Genomic DNA, 17,197 nt, shown 5'->3' on the forward strand with positions numbered 1-17,197 from the left:
TTATAGCTACTAGTAATAAGTATTGCACATTGATGATTTTATGTACTATTCATTGTATCACAATTTCTGTAAATATTTCAGGGTGACTTATCGACCACAAAAAAATAAAGATTCCTCGGGCAATAGCTCACACCCGTAGCGTGTGTTTGTCGTTTGTGCATTCACTGCCCTGCTACAGGTCGACCTTCTTGAAAACCGACAAAATCAAGAATGACACCCCATGCACGTGTATGAGGCTACGGCGCTGTGTAAATGCATCCCATGCTTTGTGTAAATGGTGGAGCTTTCATGCGATTTCTATCCTTGAACAGTCTTTTTAACGCTTATTCTTCTTATCCCAACTATTCCTTACATTTTAAGAGTATATATAGACTGCTTGAATATCTATGTCGGACATCTATGATAAACTGCTAAATGATGACGTTACAAATGCCTTTTGAAGATAGTTACAAGAGTATTTAGTATAGATGATGATGATGATGATGATGATAAATCTATGATAGTAATAGTGATGTTGAGGGTATTATGATGGCGTTGATTGTGATGATCACGGCTCTGACGATGAATGAGTGTATTTGGATGTATGTTATGTTGTTCACTGGTCACGAGGAAACAGGGAACAAACAAACATCGAAGGAACATCAGTCCATGAACCCCGCGAGACCAGTGAACAACTTATATTGTCGCTTTTTGACTAACTGAGAAACTATTGCTCAATGCGATACAATGTGACATAGCAACAGGGCCAATGGAGTTTACATGGGTTGAATTATCGGAAACAGTACCAACAGTCACCAACAGTATGTCTTGCATAGGACAGCTACATGTCAGCAGAAGAGAATGACTAAGTCGACCCACTCAACCCTGTCAACCCTGTAAACCCAGTCACCCCAGTCACAACGGCGGAGATGTGAAAACGTCAGTGAATAGCCATATCTGCTGTATTCAGATAACAAGAGAACAATTGCCGTCTTACCCGGTAGTTTATGCTTGAAAGCGTGCATAATGGGCGTCCATATCGATTTCAATGTTGTGTTTGTGGCACTCTTCACTTTCCTCAAGCAAAAACATTTCCATCTCGAACCTTGATCTTAAACGAACTTTTGTTGGACAAATCAGACTACACGACTATGATTCATGTGTATATGTAAATAACACGTTCAAATACTCAATTAATACGTAATTGTCATTTAAAATACTACTACGGTTCTCTTGCCTTTCAGTATAATTTTCAAAGTCTGACATTTGCATGTACTGCTATGAAACCGGCATTGCTTTCATATGCAATTTACCTGAAAACAAAATAGCAATACTTCCTTTTCATACGGAATTAATTTTCTGGGACAAAATCGTTGACGTTTATACATCACCAGCGTCGTTAAGTGTGTCACACAATACCGTGTGATCATTGCGTCTGTGTTTTCGACACATTGAACAGAATGTGACATGTCTGCGGACATCATCCTACAATCTTCACTTCTTGAACCTGGTGTTGAGCTCTTGGTGTCTCGAAGAGGAAACCCTTGGTACTTCTCATGATAAATCCAAGGAAGGCTTCGTCACAGGTTCGAGCCACCGTGAGCCCCAAGATGGGGACATGCCTTATCCGCCTTGCCGCACATCCGTAGAAGAAACCAATCCAGTTGAATCTGATGGGGAACCTTCTGCTGCCCCAACTCATGATTCTGTAAATGAACTCTTTGTTACCAGTCTGGCCAGTCAGGTGAAGATGAAACAAGTGCTGAAACTTACTCCATTAAAGAGAAAGACGCAGAAGAGAAAACATCGGTGAGTGATCTTTGTTTGAATATTTGATAGTACTAACGCCGCCAAACACACTTTGGCGAAAGATGACAATCTTCTGCGGGAGTTTCGGTTAAGTTCGTTGAGAAATAACCGAAAACACCGATTCATAATCTTAGAATGATTCTTTTGTATATTAAGATTAATACCGTCTAATACCATTTCTATTAAACGCGATAAAGAACGAATACACTCACATATTTGTACTCTTTTAACCATTACATATAAAAGAATTATGGTTAGTCTTAAGCGAAACATCAAATCCCTTCTTTACGCGAGATTCATTAATACCGAGCGTTAATACCGACAACGAAATCATAGCCAGATTATGTAACTGTCGCTAGTATGACGTCATTTGAGGAGGAATTTTCAGTTAGTTGTATATAAAAAGGATTTTCAATTAGCTGTATATAAAATATGTAACAAACTTGTCGATTTACTGATTTCCCGGTGTCAGCAAGGACATGCCGAATCGTTGTGTTGCAGGCAATAAGAACTGACGAATCACAATGGCGTCACCGCCGGCAAAACCTTCGTTACTGAGAACGGTATTGATGAATTCTGCTTGTTACCCTTTGGTATTCGTCGTTTCTGAGTGATATTTAAATAGGAAACCTCTTCGTATTTTATTTTTGGTAAAACTTACTTGACAGATTGTAACTGACGAGTGAAATGGAGTTACATGGCAGATGAAAAAACTCGTCCCGGCCAGCTGCTGCATGAGAGTGGGAAACGTACGCGTATTTTCTCTCGAACCAAATGATCTATCTGACAATTCACGTCCGTCTAAGATACTTACAGGGGAAGGATAACTTGTTAATAATTATGTTGTTCCTCTTAACGTTTTACACAAAAAAAACCATGAACACTGTCACGTGTTCACGTTGTTGATCGTTTCGATATCTATAAAACAGCTTGTGGCGCCTTTATTTCATAATGGGATGTTCAAATCAGTAATGTATATATATTAATGTAAACAAAGTCACAAAACAACCACAGCATTATAACCTATACTTGATCTTATTTTGTGAAATCCTAATTTACAAACATCCACAATTCTGGACTTCATAAACTACCAGCATCTATGTACAGGCATGTCACACCACCATACCACAAAGAATACCCAAGATGCAGTCTGCACCTGTACACTAACCCATCTTCCAGAAACAGGAAACCTGTGATTGAAATTCTTTGAACGGAGGATGCACAGTTATCCAACCAATTAATGGGATTGCAATAGAAATACACTAAATGAAATTTCTTCTTTTTCTTCAGAGATATTTCACTGCTAATTACTAATGTACCTACGGTGCAAAGAATATATCATAAGCTCAAAACATTTTGTCAATAAAATTTCATATGGACATTATCGTCTCTTTAACAATGACAATCTTTGTTTTATTAGATTTGAGACCATGTCCCTGGAGGATTTCCTTTACTGAGATACCTACTAGTGTCATCCAAAAATATATACAAGTTGTTTCAAAATGTGCTAAAAGTCATAACAAAAGTTTAGGAACCACACATGAAAATGACCTAGAGCTTTGACAATTCAATATGGAGGTAATTTTCCAGTTAATGATAACAAAAACCCTGAAACAATGTGTCCAAAAACCAACATCTTGATAAACACTACTTTGGCACATTCTTCAAACATTGGTCACCTTCTAAAGTGGTGGTGATTTCTAAGATGTATTACATCAAATTTGGGTTAAATATATTTGGGTTATATTCATTCCAGTGAGATGAATAGTCAACTGAGAATTTTGTAAATGATTACGTTCCAAGACTTATTAATGCCGTACCAGGGTGTGACCAGGGCACCATTTATTTTTTCAAATTCTCTGGATGTTGAAATAACTTATGCGTTATGATACTAGTAATGCTCGCTTTCAGAATCATTTTAGTAAATATGTTATTTTCAAAAAAGAGATATCTTACAGCAGGGAATTTTTGGAAATTCTTTATATAATCTATAATATGTAATCTAACCATCAAGTATCGCCCAGGAGATCTTTATCGCCAATTTGTGATTATCACACGTTCCCGAACATTGAAAAAAATATGTGTAGAATGTAACATTTAGTTAATAATATATACATTACGCTTTGAGCATCAGTTTCTCACGCATCTGAATCCATTTCGGTATGAAATTCTGGGTCACTATATTTTATGTACACTCATATCAGTGCACCTATTATCGTAGGTAGGTAGTCGGTTGCAGCAGAAACACCAGTCATCATAGCTTGAAATAAGATATTTACCCTTTCTAAAATATGTCCATCAGTCAGTGTTGTGAGTCATTTTATATATATGAATTTATTGATTTGTTACTAAAATTTAACACCGCTTAAAGCTCTTAACTACAGTGCTAAAGCGGCGTAAAACTAAACTCATTCTCTCACTAAAGCTCTTAAACAGTTACTCATTCACAGATATTTGTCCCAAGAAGATGTGTATGATAGAATTACATGTACATATGTGCTTCTTGTTTAGGTAGCATTATGTTGACGAAATATTTGCCATGACAGACCATATACCATATCCGAATATGCGTCACTTGACAATGTACTTATCCTAGTAGTAGTATTGCTTCTTCTGTGTCTCAAATATTATAGTGCGTAAATGAATAGTATGATATCATTTCCTTTTATTGAATATTAAGAAAATCAGAACATTTTAATATATACCCTTAATTCAGGAAATTAAAATGCAGTCACTGTAGAAATTTGCAATATTTTTATGCACCATTTATCCATTCAGTGATTTTATATTTCAAGCATCACAAACTGTTACAGGCATAAAAAGAGTAGATTTCAGCAGGGATGTATTTGTCTCCCTGATTTCAGTCATGCCCATGTTTATCGTATTTGAACGTTGCTACATGTAAGTGATGATTGTCACAATTCGTCCGTTACTGTTATTTTACAGTTACTTGGCCATTGTTTCTCACTTATCCCCATACCCGTTAAATAATTGCGAAATTCACACACGAATTTCACATATCGCGCACTGCATCAGTTCCCCGTCGTAGTGAATTACATGAATACAGCCTAATCGGCTGTAATACGAAAGAGATCTGAGTACTCATACAACGGAAATACACTGCACGTTTAAATGTGTGATATCCAGACATCTAGTGTCATACTTAAATTACCGATTGCAAAACGTCAACAAAACGAAAAAACATGATCTGAAAACGATCAGGTGATTCTACCGCCTCGCTTCGAAATGCCATTTCTCACGGAATAAATATTTCTGAACATATCACTTGATATATCATCATAAACGGGTAAAGATATACTGTTCATGCACCAGCGTTAACGTTACCGATGAAGGTGAAGACTGCACTGGTTAACTGTCTCTATGCGTAATAGCAATACGTACAGCACACACTGCGCATGCAACTTGCGCTGTCATTTCAAGGTTAGGCCGTCCGGATCAGGGCACCTAGCGGATTAGTGAAGAAAAGATAAATTCATAAAGATCGCCCATTCTGTAGACCCGTTGGTGAAATTGTGGTCACGTGAGGCGTTTTCACAAGGAGAGCACTGCATGCACCCCGCGTCGTTCACCACGGTTAAAATGAGAGGATGCGCTAGATCATTCTATAAAATACCTTGTTCTACCCATTGTCATTATAATTCAAATGTGGAGTTTCTTTTCTTCTTCAATATATATGTCGAAATGAGTTTTCATTAACAGTAATGGTAGATCATCATTCCTGACCACACAGCATAACGTTTGTATACTGGATTGGGTATCTCAAAAACTACACCACTCATACGGCCTCTCTGATCTATTACTTGGTCAATTAGACAATGCAAATTTCTTATTAACAAGGGAATCGTCGCACTAACACACGTTTTTCCAATTAATTTTGAAAGACTCTACAAGAAAACAAGTCCACTATGAAAACACCCAACGTCGAAATCGTGTCTAATACTCATGGCCGAACTGACTACAACAATGCAGCGTCGGCGGAATACCACTACATTGACAACGTCCAAGACTCCGTCTATCTACAGGCGACGGAGGAAAACCAACCGGAAGCCGAAAATGATTATGAATTCATTGCTGAAACCAATCCTGGTTATGACTACATTGAACCAATAAACGACCCTCGTACGGTAAGTGTTGTTTCTAGGTCAGTAGGTCTCAGCATTACTCTTTATGCTCAGCAATATCATGAATACCAAAATACTAAAATCCTTAAATTTAAAAAAAAAGCATATTGTATTTATGAGAAACGGACGGGGTATTTGGATGCAACTTGGAGCACTCACTCTGTAGTATTAACATAAATATTGTTTGCCTTTCTTTATACAAGACGGACAGATAGAATCAGGAACAGTAGAACAACAATTGGAAAAGTTAAAATAATCTTTTTGAATGACAACTATATGTTTGAACAATTTTAAATACATATATGTTATAATTTATTCCAACAGTCTGATCTGCATTGCTATAATAGTTACTCAAAATTTATGTTCACAACATTGCGCAAATTAGACATCATGGCAGTTCTCTATCCAGTATATGTCTGTCCAGTATATAATTGACACTCAAATAAGTAATGATAAGAATTTCCACGGACATTTCCACAAGGGCTGGGTTATCATGTATATCAACACGGAATAGATCAGTGGACTACACATGTAACGTAGTTTTGTAAGGATCATATTTACATGCCCCGATTCAAAATCAAACTATTGAGGAACAGATTCATGTTTTAGAACAATATTAGTTAGAAACTTCTACGTAATGAACGTCACATTGCATTAAAACAACGACCACTCGAGACCAGTAGTCACGATCGCCATTTTGGTTACAGTGCTAACGGGTTCTCTATGAACTGCGAAGAAGTATCGTAAAACGTGTTTCATTCGGAAATTCACTTTTCTGAACCAAAATTAACATTAATACTAACACGTTAAAAAGGAGCCTAATTTTCATGATACCAATATAACTTATAAAACTGAAATGCAACTGAATCATAACGTCCTGGTGATATAAAACTTTAAACTATTTTCCTGGTTTCAGTTTTCGAGAAGGGGTATTGTTTTTCCCGTACCCATATTTGCTGGCGTGGTAGTGAACACCATGGCTGGCTTCTTCTTTGTGGCCTTTCTACTGCCGATCCCTAGAGTTGGACAGATGGTCTTTAGCAGGGAAACTTCTACCATGTTCATGGTAGTTAACGCAGTGGCAGGTATGATGTGTTGGAGACACCTGATTATAGTTTGTGTTTCTTTTTAATAACTATTGTTCATCATCAGATCGGCGAGCGAATAAAACATAGGCTAGACAAGTCACCGCTTTAACACTGATCCACCAACGCTTAAAGCATCATGGCCACAAACGTCATAAATTTTCGGTCTGTTGTGTCAGTAATTGTCAAGGAAAAAATATATTCACACAGAAACTAAATATTGTCATATTTTGCATTCACTTACGAGGAGGAACATGTTTCTCATATGTTGTTAATTTCAGCTGCCTCTTCTGGTCCGCTTATGATCAGATACGGCTTCCGCAAGCTCGCTTTTTTCGGAAGTGTTTTACTTGTTTATGGACCATCGCCATACAGCAGGAATATTGCTGAGTATGGCGTTAAACAAGAAACCAACCAACCAACTTCTTCATTATGCAACTTCTGAATGAGACTACAAGGTGTACTCAACATGCATCCATTCATTTCCATTCCCACTAGCCTCCTCCAACAAATAAATTCGTAAGAGTTACATATTGATATGAAGCCTCTGTATACCCAGGGCTCGACCTTGATAAACGCCTTTCGATTTCCTTACTAGGTTTTTCTGTTGGTCTTCTTCGATCTACTGGAGTGGTAGCTACTGTAGACCACCTCAAGACTCGCCCAGCTGTCGCAGTTATCATCAGCTACAATAGCTTCATCATTGGCGAAGTTAGTTCCCTATTCACGCTCATTCGCTCCGAAATAGGGCTTGAGACACCTGCTTTATTGGGACTTGTGGCGGCATTGTTTCTACAAAAGAACTCACAGACCCATCAAAATGTGACCATGCTCTTCAAACACCCACCGTTTTATGCCCTCGTATTGCTAGCAGCTGTCTGTTCTATGGGTAGGTATTTTAGATGTTGTTACTTGAAGATAATGCAGAGCATGAATCAAAGTTCTGTGATGATCCAGCAGTCACGGGAACCTTGACTCGATATGAAGGTTTATGCCCCGTATCTGTTAATGGTCTGATCTTGACATTGGAAAACAACTATGACTGATACAAGAAAAATGTTTTTGTATTCTTTTTAAAGGTGATGTTTGGTATCACTTTTCAACCTTTTGAAAACATTGTATGCCGTCAGTCTTACAAACAGGTCAGGGCCGGTGGTGTAGCCTAGTGGGTAAAGTGTTCTCCCATCACCCCAAACTTCTGATTCCCACATGGGTTAAATGTGTGAAGCTCATATCTGGTATCCCCCGCCCTGATAACGCTGATAATCCTAAAAGGAAGGGGAGATACTTACTCACTCACAACAAACTGGTCAGAAGCAATCCATTCGAATGTCATATTCGCCAATACATGTGTTGGTCTTGTTGTCACAGTTGTGTGCTAAATGTATGTGGTTTTCCATGTCAAATTATAAGCCTCATAGATGTAATAATGTCTGACAGGGTTTGCAAGCAATCCAGTCTTCGCCATGGCGTCTAAAACGTGGACGATTATTATGGTGATTGCTGTCTGCATCATCCCTATCATCGTGCTGGTTGTTCTGTTGGTCATCCGAAACAAAATCAGATTCCTGACAGAATGGCTGAAAAGGTCAGCCCTTTTATCCATGGGACTATCGGTCGTAGGTGCTGGTGTCGTTGTCACTGCCCACAAGGTGATCCCTCCTGATTTGGGGGTTTTCAGTACTGGATTTGCCTTTCGTGAGTAAATTAAATCTACTTTACGCACTCCACTGCACATCCATAGAAAATCTGGAGATTGACTATTTGATCACATTGGAGTGGGAGGGTAGTTGCAATATATATTATGACTCAGACTGTTGAAAACCAGTAACGTTCTCTGACGCATTTAGTGTCAATGTTTTGAATAAAACATGAAAATAATTGTATAATATTAAAATGGTGAACGCGGCCGTACTTGGTTGGAAAAAGCTGGATTTCAAGTTTTATCAACACTATGCCCTCGCTAGCAGCATTCAACAGCTTCTAATACACTTCTAATAAAGACTGGGGTCCGATTCACACAGCCTTCGCAGTGCTACGGCATTCGCAAGCCTGTGGTAGCTATTGGTTACGGCATGTCGTAAATTTACGAACGCTTTGTGGGTCGGAACCCACATCATTTCTTCGTTTGCATCCACATTGAGCAGATGCTTCTACTCAACGCTTTGTACGAGACCGTATGGTGGCCTGGTGGTTAAAGCGTTAGCTCGTCACACCGAAGACCCAGATACCCCACATGGGTACTATGTGTCAAACCCTTTTCTGGTGTCCTCCGCCGTGATATTGCTGGAAAATTGTTAAAAGCGGCGTAAAACCACTCACTCACTCAACGCTTTGTACACCCTAACTTCTCATTCTCAATGAACACATGTTAAACTTTGATCGACGCTCATAGTGCCAATCATTGGATTGTCTGGCCCAGACATTATTTTCAGCAGGAAAATTGCTGAGTGTGGCGTTAAACACCAAACACACACACAATCGCAATGAAGGTTTATATAGATCTGTGCTGGGAATGTTATGAGGTTGTCTGTTTTGTCCGATAGAGACAACTGAATGCTTACAGGTTGTTCAGCTTCACCTGAGTTACTCCACATGTGCATGACCCGGGAGGTCAACCGGCACTGGTCGAGTTAACTTCGTTAAATAGGGGAGCTCGCTGTCGAAAAGCCCGAACAGGAAACATTAAACCATCTGCGACTAACTGTTTAAAGAAAGTTAGCACTTTACTGACGATTTCTCGACACTGATATGTCAAACGCCGACCTTGTCTCGGTTGTTTAGGACATGTTGATAATCACCTGACAAAGTCACGCCCCTTCACAATAATAGACCAAATCCGTTGTGACACGACCACGCAATGCATTAGTATTCACTTGATCAGGTCAAGCTGAACAACCTGTAAATACTTCAATTTTTGTTCCAGTGCTCTCCCATCTGATGTTGCCAGTAGCTCTGGTCAGCACTACTGAAAGAAGTAGCCTGGTGTTGGCCCTCCCTCTCTTGTGCTGTTGCCAGTTAACGGGAGGAATTATTGGTGCTAAGATTGCGGGTGAGTAGGGTCCGGTGTTTCTGTAGATTGAGTGAAGTTTTGTTTGTGCTGTTGCATAACGCCGCACTCAGCAATATTCCAGCTATATGGCTGCAATCTGTAAAGATCAACCATACAATCATGTGGCTGAAGAGGAGGATATATCAATTCAAGAAAACATATAACATGATCTATTTAACATGTTGTCTTTTTGTACGCGTTTGTTTCATTAAGTTTCTTATTATCTTTAGTAAGTTATTATCACAGATTACTATTTCATGGTGATACACATAATAATCAGTAATCCAAGCTTTTCGGTATTTAGTTTCAAGTACGCAATTAATACATTCCGTTGTTGATAATTATCGATTATAGATACTTATCTATGGAGATATCATTATAGTAACTGTCTCATAATGATTTATGCTTACAACAGCATCTGTCATTGTGATTTTAGACAAAATCCTGAGGGAAACATCGTCAGTAAGTGGTGGCATGTATTTCGGTGGAGTGTCCCTGATCGTTGCCGGAGTTGGAGCCATCATTGCATGGGTGTTGTTGGTAAGACGCAGGTCCCGTCCTAGCCATGTGCCTGCAGAAGACATCATCCGTCGGGAGGGAGATCACCCTGGTGATGGTGAGAGAGAGGACCATGTCGAGGTCCATGTCGAAGACCATGTCCAGGACCATGTCGAAGATCATGTCGAGGGCCACGTCCAGGACCATGTCCAGGACCATGTCGAGGGTCAAGTCGAGGACCATCTCCAGGACCATGTTGAGAGTCAAGTCGAGGACCATGTCGACAACCACGTCGTGGTCGAGGCTGAGGACTCTTGCAACTGATAGGTCTGTACACAACCAAGCTGGTGCGACAGACTTAGGATGGTACACGGCAGAACGTTGGAAATAGCTTTCCTGTATCCAAGGAGGATTTCTTTCTTTCTCATTGTCTCTCACTTTTTGTCTGCACAATTGTTCCATGATTTTTTCTGATTTTTTTCAAAGGGTCAGTGAGCACCTACTGGTGGAGACTAGACTCCTTCTAAATCTGTTATTACTACAAACTGGTCAGAGGTAATAAACATTCAACGTAAGGCAAAATTGTGAAAAATAGCAATGCTGCCTCTTATTTTAGAATATGTCTTTTTATACAAGTTATTATGGGGCAGCTTTGAACTTTCTGGCAGTGATAGAAGTGATAAACATGTCTGCCGAAAACTTTCTGAAGTAAGTTGAAATTGTAAACAGAGGAAGTATCTCGAAGTTTTTGTATTGTGTTCATAAAAAGTATTTCAGTGGACTAGTGTGTTATCAAAATCGATGTTATCCTCATTTTCAGTTTCTAATAGTGTCAGCGAGCCTAACCACTTGATCCCGTTAGTCGACTCTTACGTAAAGCATAGTTTACTGAAGATCAATTTTAACTCTGATCTTCACTAGTTTTACCCATTTCATAAACACCCAGTGTCGTCACAAACTTTTAGAGATCCAAGCAAATTATGTTTCACAAAATGGAATCTTTTTTCTGAGGATAATCAAGAAGGGTTATTCTTTTGCATTGAGTTTTAACATTTGTTGGATTTTATACTCGCTGTTCCTGAACAGCATTTTGTACTGGATAAATCACCTTCAATAATAAATAGATTGATTCCTCTGTGTGTTTGGGCTTGAAAATAGATATGTCCAGGAAATCGGTTACGTGTTGAAAACGTTATTGCCAATAGCAAAGAACATAGCTTTAACATTGGTTAATTCAGTAAATACCGTGTTATGCTATATACCTATATGCGTAAGATTTTAAAATAGGTCATTAAATGTTTTGGATGAAATATCGAAAACAATAGTACAAGGGAGATAACTGGATGGTTTTACTTTATACATACAAATCAGATTATGTGGTAATGACTGAATGCAATATCCGTCATTTGCCACAATGGTTATAGTACCTGTGATCACCTGGGTTAGAACTGGTCTTCAGCTACCCATGTTTGTCATATGAGGCGACAAACGGTATCGGGGTGTCAGGCAAGCTGACGTGACTGTCGTATCGTGTCGTTGTCGTATCCCAATTGAGAAGATCAAGTCTACAGATGCCAGTCACTGGATTGTCTGGTCCAGACTCGATTATGTACCAACCGTCGTCACATAGCTGGGGTATTGCTAGGTGAAGCGTTTAAAAAGAAAGAAACAAAACAATGGAATACAGCGGCGCTGCCAAGTCATTTGGTCAAGCGAACCTCTAATCTGTGTAGAGAATCAGAAAAGAATGGCAACTACAAATCGATATCTCTTTATACATTTACAAAACTATTACACTTCGCAAGGAGGTTGAGGAAAATAAATGAGAAGAAGATGATGGCTGCGAACGCTTTGCTGAAGTAAATCCTACAGATGATTACTTAGAATCAGGTCACTGCCTCATATTTCTGAAATTAACTCGGGGATAGTTTACATTCAATCAATTCACAGCCTCGTATTGCTGAAATTACCTCGGGAATAATTTACATTCGATCAATTCACTGCCTGATATTGCTGAAATTAAGTCTCAGATAGTTTATATTCAGTCAATTCACAGCCTCATATTGCTGAAATTAACTCGGGGATAATTTACATTCGATCAATTCACTGCCTCATGTTGCTGAAATTAACCCTGGGATAGTTTACATTTAATCAGTTCACAGCCCCGTATTGCTGAAATTAACCATGGGATAGTTTACATTCAATTAATTCACAGCTTCGTATTGCTGAAATTAATCCTGCGGATGGTTATATGCCGTTACCAGACAGGATATTTAAAAGAATTGTGTCCCATTTTAGCAGCAATAATTTCGGGTTTACCTCCCACATGAGTGATTGAGGGGGTTTACACCCCTTTTACCAATATTCCAGCAAGATCACGACTTGGGACACCAGGCCATACCATACTGATGTATACATTGTACCCATACGGAGAATCGAACCCGGGTGTCTCCGGCTTGACGCTTGAAGAGGGAGGGAGAAAGAAAGAAAGAAAGAAAGAAAGAAAGAAAGAGAGAGAGAGAGAGAGATTTAACCAATATCATTTTTCCATGACGTTGACTCATTCATCTATGTCATCAAATCTCTTCTAAGTAATAAGTATTACATCATTAACATCAACACAGAAATAACAACGGGAATAATTCTTCTCACGGTTCTTCTATTATTATGTTTAAAAATGTGTTGAAAAATCCTTTTTTTAAATAATAACAGCAATGTATGCACAGGAGCGAGTGTCATTTGATAGCAAACCACACACACACACACACACACACACACACACACACACACACACACACACACACACACACACACACACACACACATGATGCTCGTTCAATGAGTAAGCAGAAAAACAAACTGAAAAAAACCCACTTCAAAAGCAATACATATATTTGCTTTATCTAGTATTTGCCTGATGCAGCAAGGCATGCTCACATAGTCCTGTGAGATATAATGCGAGATTGTCTCCCCTGATTATATCAAAACAGCTTTCAGAACCAAGGTCAGAATATACAAGTCATGAATATTCCGGAATATGCCTAAACATTTCCAGATCAGTCTTGTTTTCCAGTCGGAATGTCATCTGTTCAATGTTAAAGGATACCGATACACGTGATATTTCCACACATAGTAACCTAATTATTTGATCATTTCATCATTTCATCAATATTTGTATGAAAAAATTACAGTGCTGTGGGAGTACAGCAGAATTTGTCATTTGAATCTTCGTCAGCTCCATCCGATACGTCACTGGAGCTACAAAATTAATCCTTTAGTGTATCCCAAGGCTATACCGTTACTGACAGCTATTGGTGTGTTGTGTTGCACGTTTACGTCATACTATAAGAGAGTGAGTGAGTTTAGTTTTACGACGCACTCAGCAATATTCCAGCAGTATTGCAATGGTCTGTAAATAATCAAGCCTGGACCAGACACTACAGTCATCAACAACATGAGCATCGATCTACGCAATTGGGAACCGATGACGTGTCAACCAAGTTAGCGAGTCTGACCACCTTATCCCATTAGTCGCCCCTTACGACAAGCATAGTAGTCATGAGAAGCATGGGTTACGGAAGATCAGTTCTACCTCGGACCTTCGCGGGTCCATACTGCGAGACAGCATTTGAGGAGTTCTTCACTCTACGCCTTGTTACTGATAAAAGCTTCAGTATAAGTTGTTACGGCAAAGGCCCAGGTTCGATTCCCCACATTGGTACAATGTTCTAATATGACTAGAATAGTGCTAAAAGCGGGGTAATTGCTCACTCCAACTCACTTTCTCACCCACTGAACACGTATAGCCTTACCAATATTTATGTAATTGACATATATAAATATTATAAATGAGGCATATCATAAATGAGGCATATCATACACAGTATACCCAGTCTAGCACCAAAGCGTGGCTCACAGACTCAGTGATCCTGCCACGGCTTCCATACCGTCGCTTTGGAAATACAGTATTGTTGTGTTAAAGGAACCTTTTCATACCTAAAGAACATGACATACATGTGGAAGATCGATTACAAATATACTCGTTGAAAACAAAGCATTCGACGAAACCTAGAAAAAGAATATCCTTGCTTTTATGTGTTCCCTTATTTTGTCCATGAGTATATGTACTGAACAGACTGGTGAACATAACAAAGTTATCCGTACACATTGAACAGCGGACGGAGTTCGCTGAGCGAACACTTGACCAGTTTATGTTCGACCATACAGTAAAGGCCTTTCGGCGTCCCTCTGACGTACGCGGCTACCCGACCTACGCCACTAAATGTCAACACCAGAACGTCACACGACATCAGCACGTGCTGGTCCAGAATAACATTCTTCCATCCATCGCAACGTGATCTTCTATCAGTGCCCAGTTCCATATGAAACACCTTTCCTTCGCTTTCCATAATTTGGCTTGGAAATAACTTCCAGGCTTGTTGCATGACAGTTTCGGAGTCGGAAGTGACAAATATTTTGTATGTTGACGGATCACTAAACTTTCTAAAGAAGTTCCAAATCTTTTGCACATCTTGCATCGTAGCTCCTCTAGGATTTTTATTGTCATTTGGATTTGAAGGATTTTTAAAAAGTCGAATCTGTGCACAAACGAGCTTCGATGATCCCCTTGGTTTAGCTCTTGATAGAAACCGTGATAAGGCTTCTTTCAAAGATGCTGATAAAGAAAATAAAGTCTTGTACGCTGTGGCAAAGACTTGGTCCCTTGTCTTATTTTCCATCCATGAGAATTCTTTCCAATGAACTCTGTTGACCTTGAGGGATTCAACATAATCCAAATTGACAAGAAAATATGCAATGTCATGTTTCAACCAGGCGGTAAAATTCAGAGTTTTCGATTTGCTAATCAAACTGACTTTGCCCATCTCATTGTACACAACTGCTGACCTGCCATCTCCTATCACTTCACACCTGGCTTCATTCCAGGAAACAGAATTAGGAATGACGTCAGGTTACACAGTATGGATGTAATGTCGATACCAAACTTTCTCCGAGTTGCTATGAGATGTAGAAACCCATTAATATGCCCTTTAGTCTATCGGACCATCCACCACAGAGATCAGATTTAGCACACCTGTATATAAGATACTTAGTGTTTGACATACGGTGAGTGTCCATCTTGGATTGTCTCCCATCCAACATTGGGGTCAAGGTCAAGTCTCGATTTGAACCTTCGGATATTCTTACACCATTCTCAGATCGAACTTCTTCTCCGGAGGTGGCCAAACTGTTTGTAACGTCAAGTGTATTTGGGACCATCTTTGCAGAGGACCATGGGTAACTCTTAAAGTAGTTGGCGGCGATAACAATATAGGTAACTGAAACGGCAACCGGGATAGCTAAGAACAGAGCTGATGACTTGGATTTCCGAAACCATGAACAGCAGTAGTATAGGGGCCTATATGCTCCCACATTTGACCTAGTTTTTTAGAGTCAAAATCTAGTTTTAGACCATGAGTCACTCCTCTCTATTGTATATGGAGATCCATTGTGTCAACACCTGGTGAGTCTATTTTTAGAGTATGAGTCACTCCTCTCTATTGTATATGGAAATCTATTATGTGAACACCTGGTGTGTCTATATTTAGAGTATGAGTCACATAGAATTCCCCACAACTTATTTTTAGATTCAGTTGGGTGATATAAGGTCCCCCAAACAGCCCTCCAGATCATTCCGACTTCACTTGCCAAAGAGAACGTAACCTCTCCAGTCTATGTTCTTGACTCTACTGATTCTGGTAGCTGTTTACTTTGAAGACAGAAAATGGAAACGGTTCACCGGGAGATCCTAAGGAAGAATTATTCTGAACTCGTGCAGGCCATACAGCGTGTAGAAGAGGTGGTCGACAAACTCGTGCAGTTTAACGTCCTTACCTGCCTCATGAAAGCGGAGATTATGGAGAAACTGTCCTTTGACCGGGCCAGAGAGTTACTCAACATGTTACGTAGACGAGGGCCTCAAGCATACACCCTGTTTTGCAAAGCCCTAGAGGAATGCGGGGAGATACAGGCCCTAACATTACTGGGACATGAGACAGATCAGGAGATGACTGAACTACAGGATCCCAGATGCCATTTACATCTAGGTGACAATGTGTATGTGACAGCCAAGACATGGGCATACATGTGAGAAAGTATGAAGTGTACCCGAGTGGCATGGCCTACCCAACGAAGAGGGGTATTGTATTGAGTTTGAAACACTGGATGGAACTCCCTGGAGCTATTCGATCCATTGAAGAGGCTGTCAAGGAAGGGAAACCTAACTCCCAATGGCATTTGGGAGCTAATGTGTTTGTTACCATGGATAGTACGGGGATAGAGATTCGACAGTGTTGTTGGGATAACTCTATGCAGTCTATGGTTCCTCGTGCCAAAGGTATTCTGCTGTCCATGGATCAGTGGAAGAAACTAGGTTACTGTGTGGAAGTGATGGCAGACTTTGTACCCGAACTGAAGAACATGGTTCCCTGTATGGCACAAGAGGATCATCAGAACCAGATGGGATATCTTATGTGTTCTTTTTGCAACCCTTCTGGATATGACATGTGGAGTAACTGACTATTTTTCTACGGATGGAAATCACCCTTCAGCAACTTTCATCCATCGGTGTTTAC

General features: G+C 39.7%; 1 protein-coding gene and 1 pseudogene across 1 annotated transcript; one reads left to right on the plus strand and one right to left on the minus strand.

Annotated features, from left to right (window-relative positions):
• Window positions 1–14,719: 14,719 nt before the first annotated feature.
• Window positions 14,720–16,256, minus strand: LOC137298612 (uncharacterized; annotated as a pseudogene).
• A 91-nt stretch (window positions 16,257–16,347) lies between these two features.
• Window positions 16,348–16,713, plus strand: LOC137298613 (caspase-2-like). Its single transcript, XM_067830906.1, has one exon. The coding sequence runs from the start codon at window positions 16,348–16,350 to the stop codon at window positions 16,711–16,713; it is 366 nt and encodes a 121-aa protein (XP_067687007.1).
• The last annotated feature ends 484 nt before the right edge of the window (window positions 16,714–17,197 follow it).

The sequence above is a fragment of the Haliotis asinina genome, chromosome 10, assembly GCF_037392515.1.
Source record: "Haliotis asinina isolate JCU_RB_2024 chromosome 10, JCU_Hal_asi_v2, whole genome shotgun sequence".
Taxonomy (NCBI): domain Eukaryota; kingdom Metazoa; phylum Mollusca; class Gastropoda; order Lepetellida; family Haliotidae; genus Haliotis; species Haliotis asinina.

Excerpts from the sequence above, each read along its gene's own strand:
- LOC137298613 (XM_067830906.1), top strand. The coding sequence starts at position 16,348 with ATGGAAACGGTTCACCGGGAGATCCTAAGGAAGAATTATTCTGAACTC.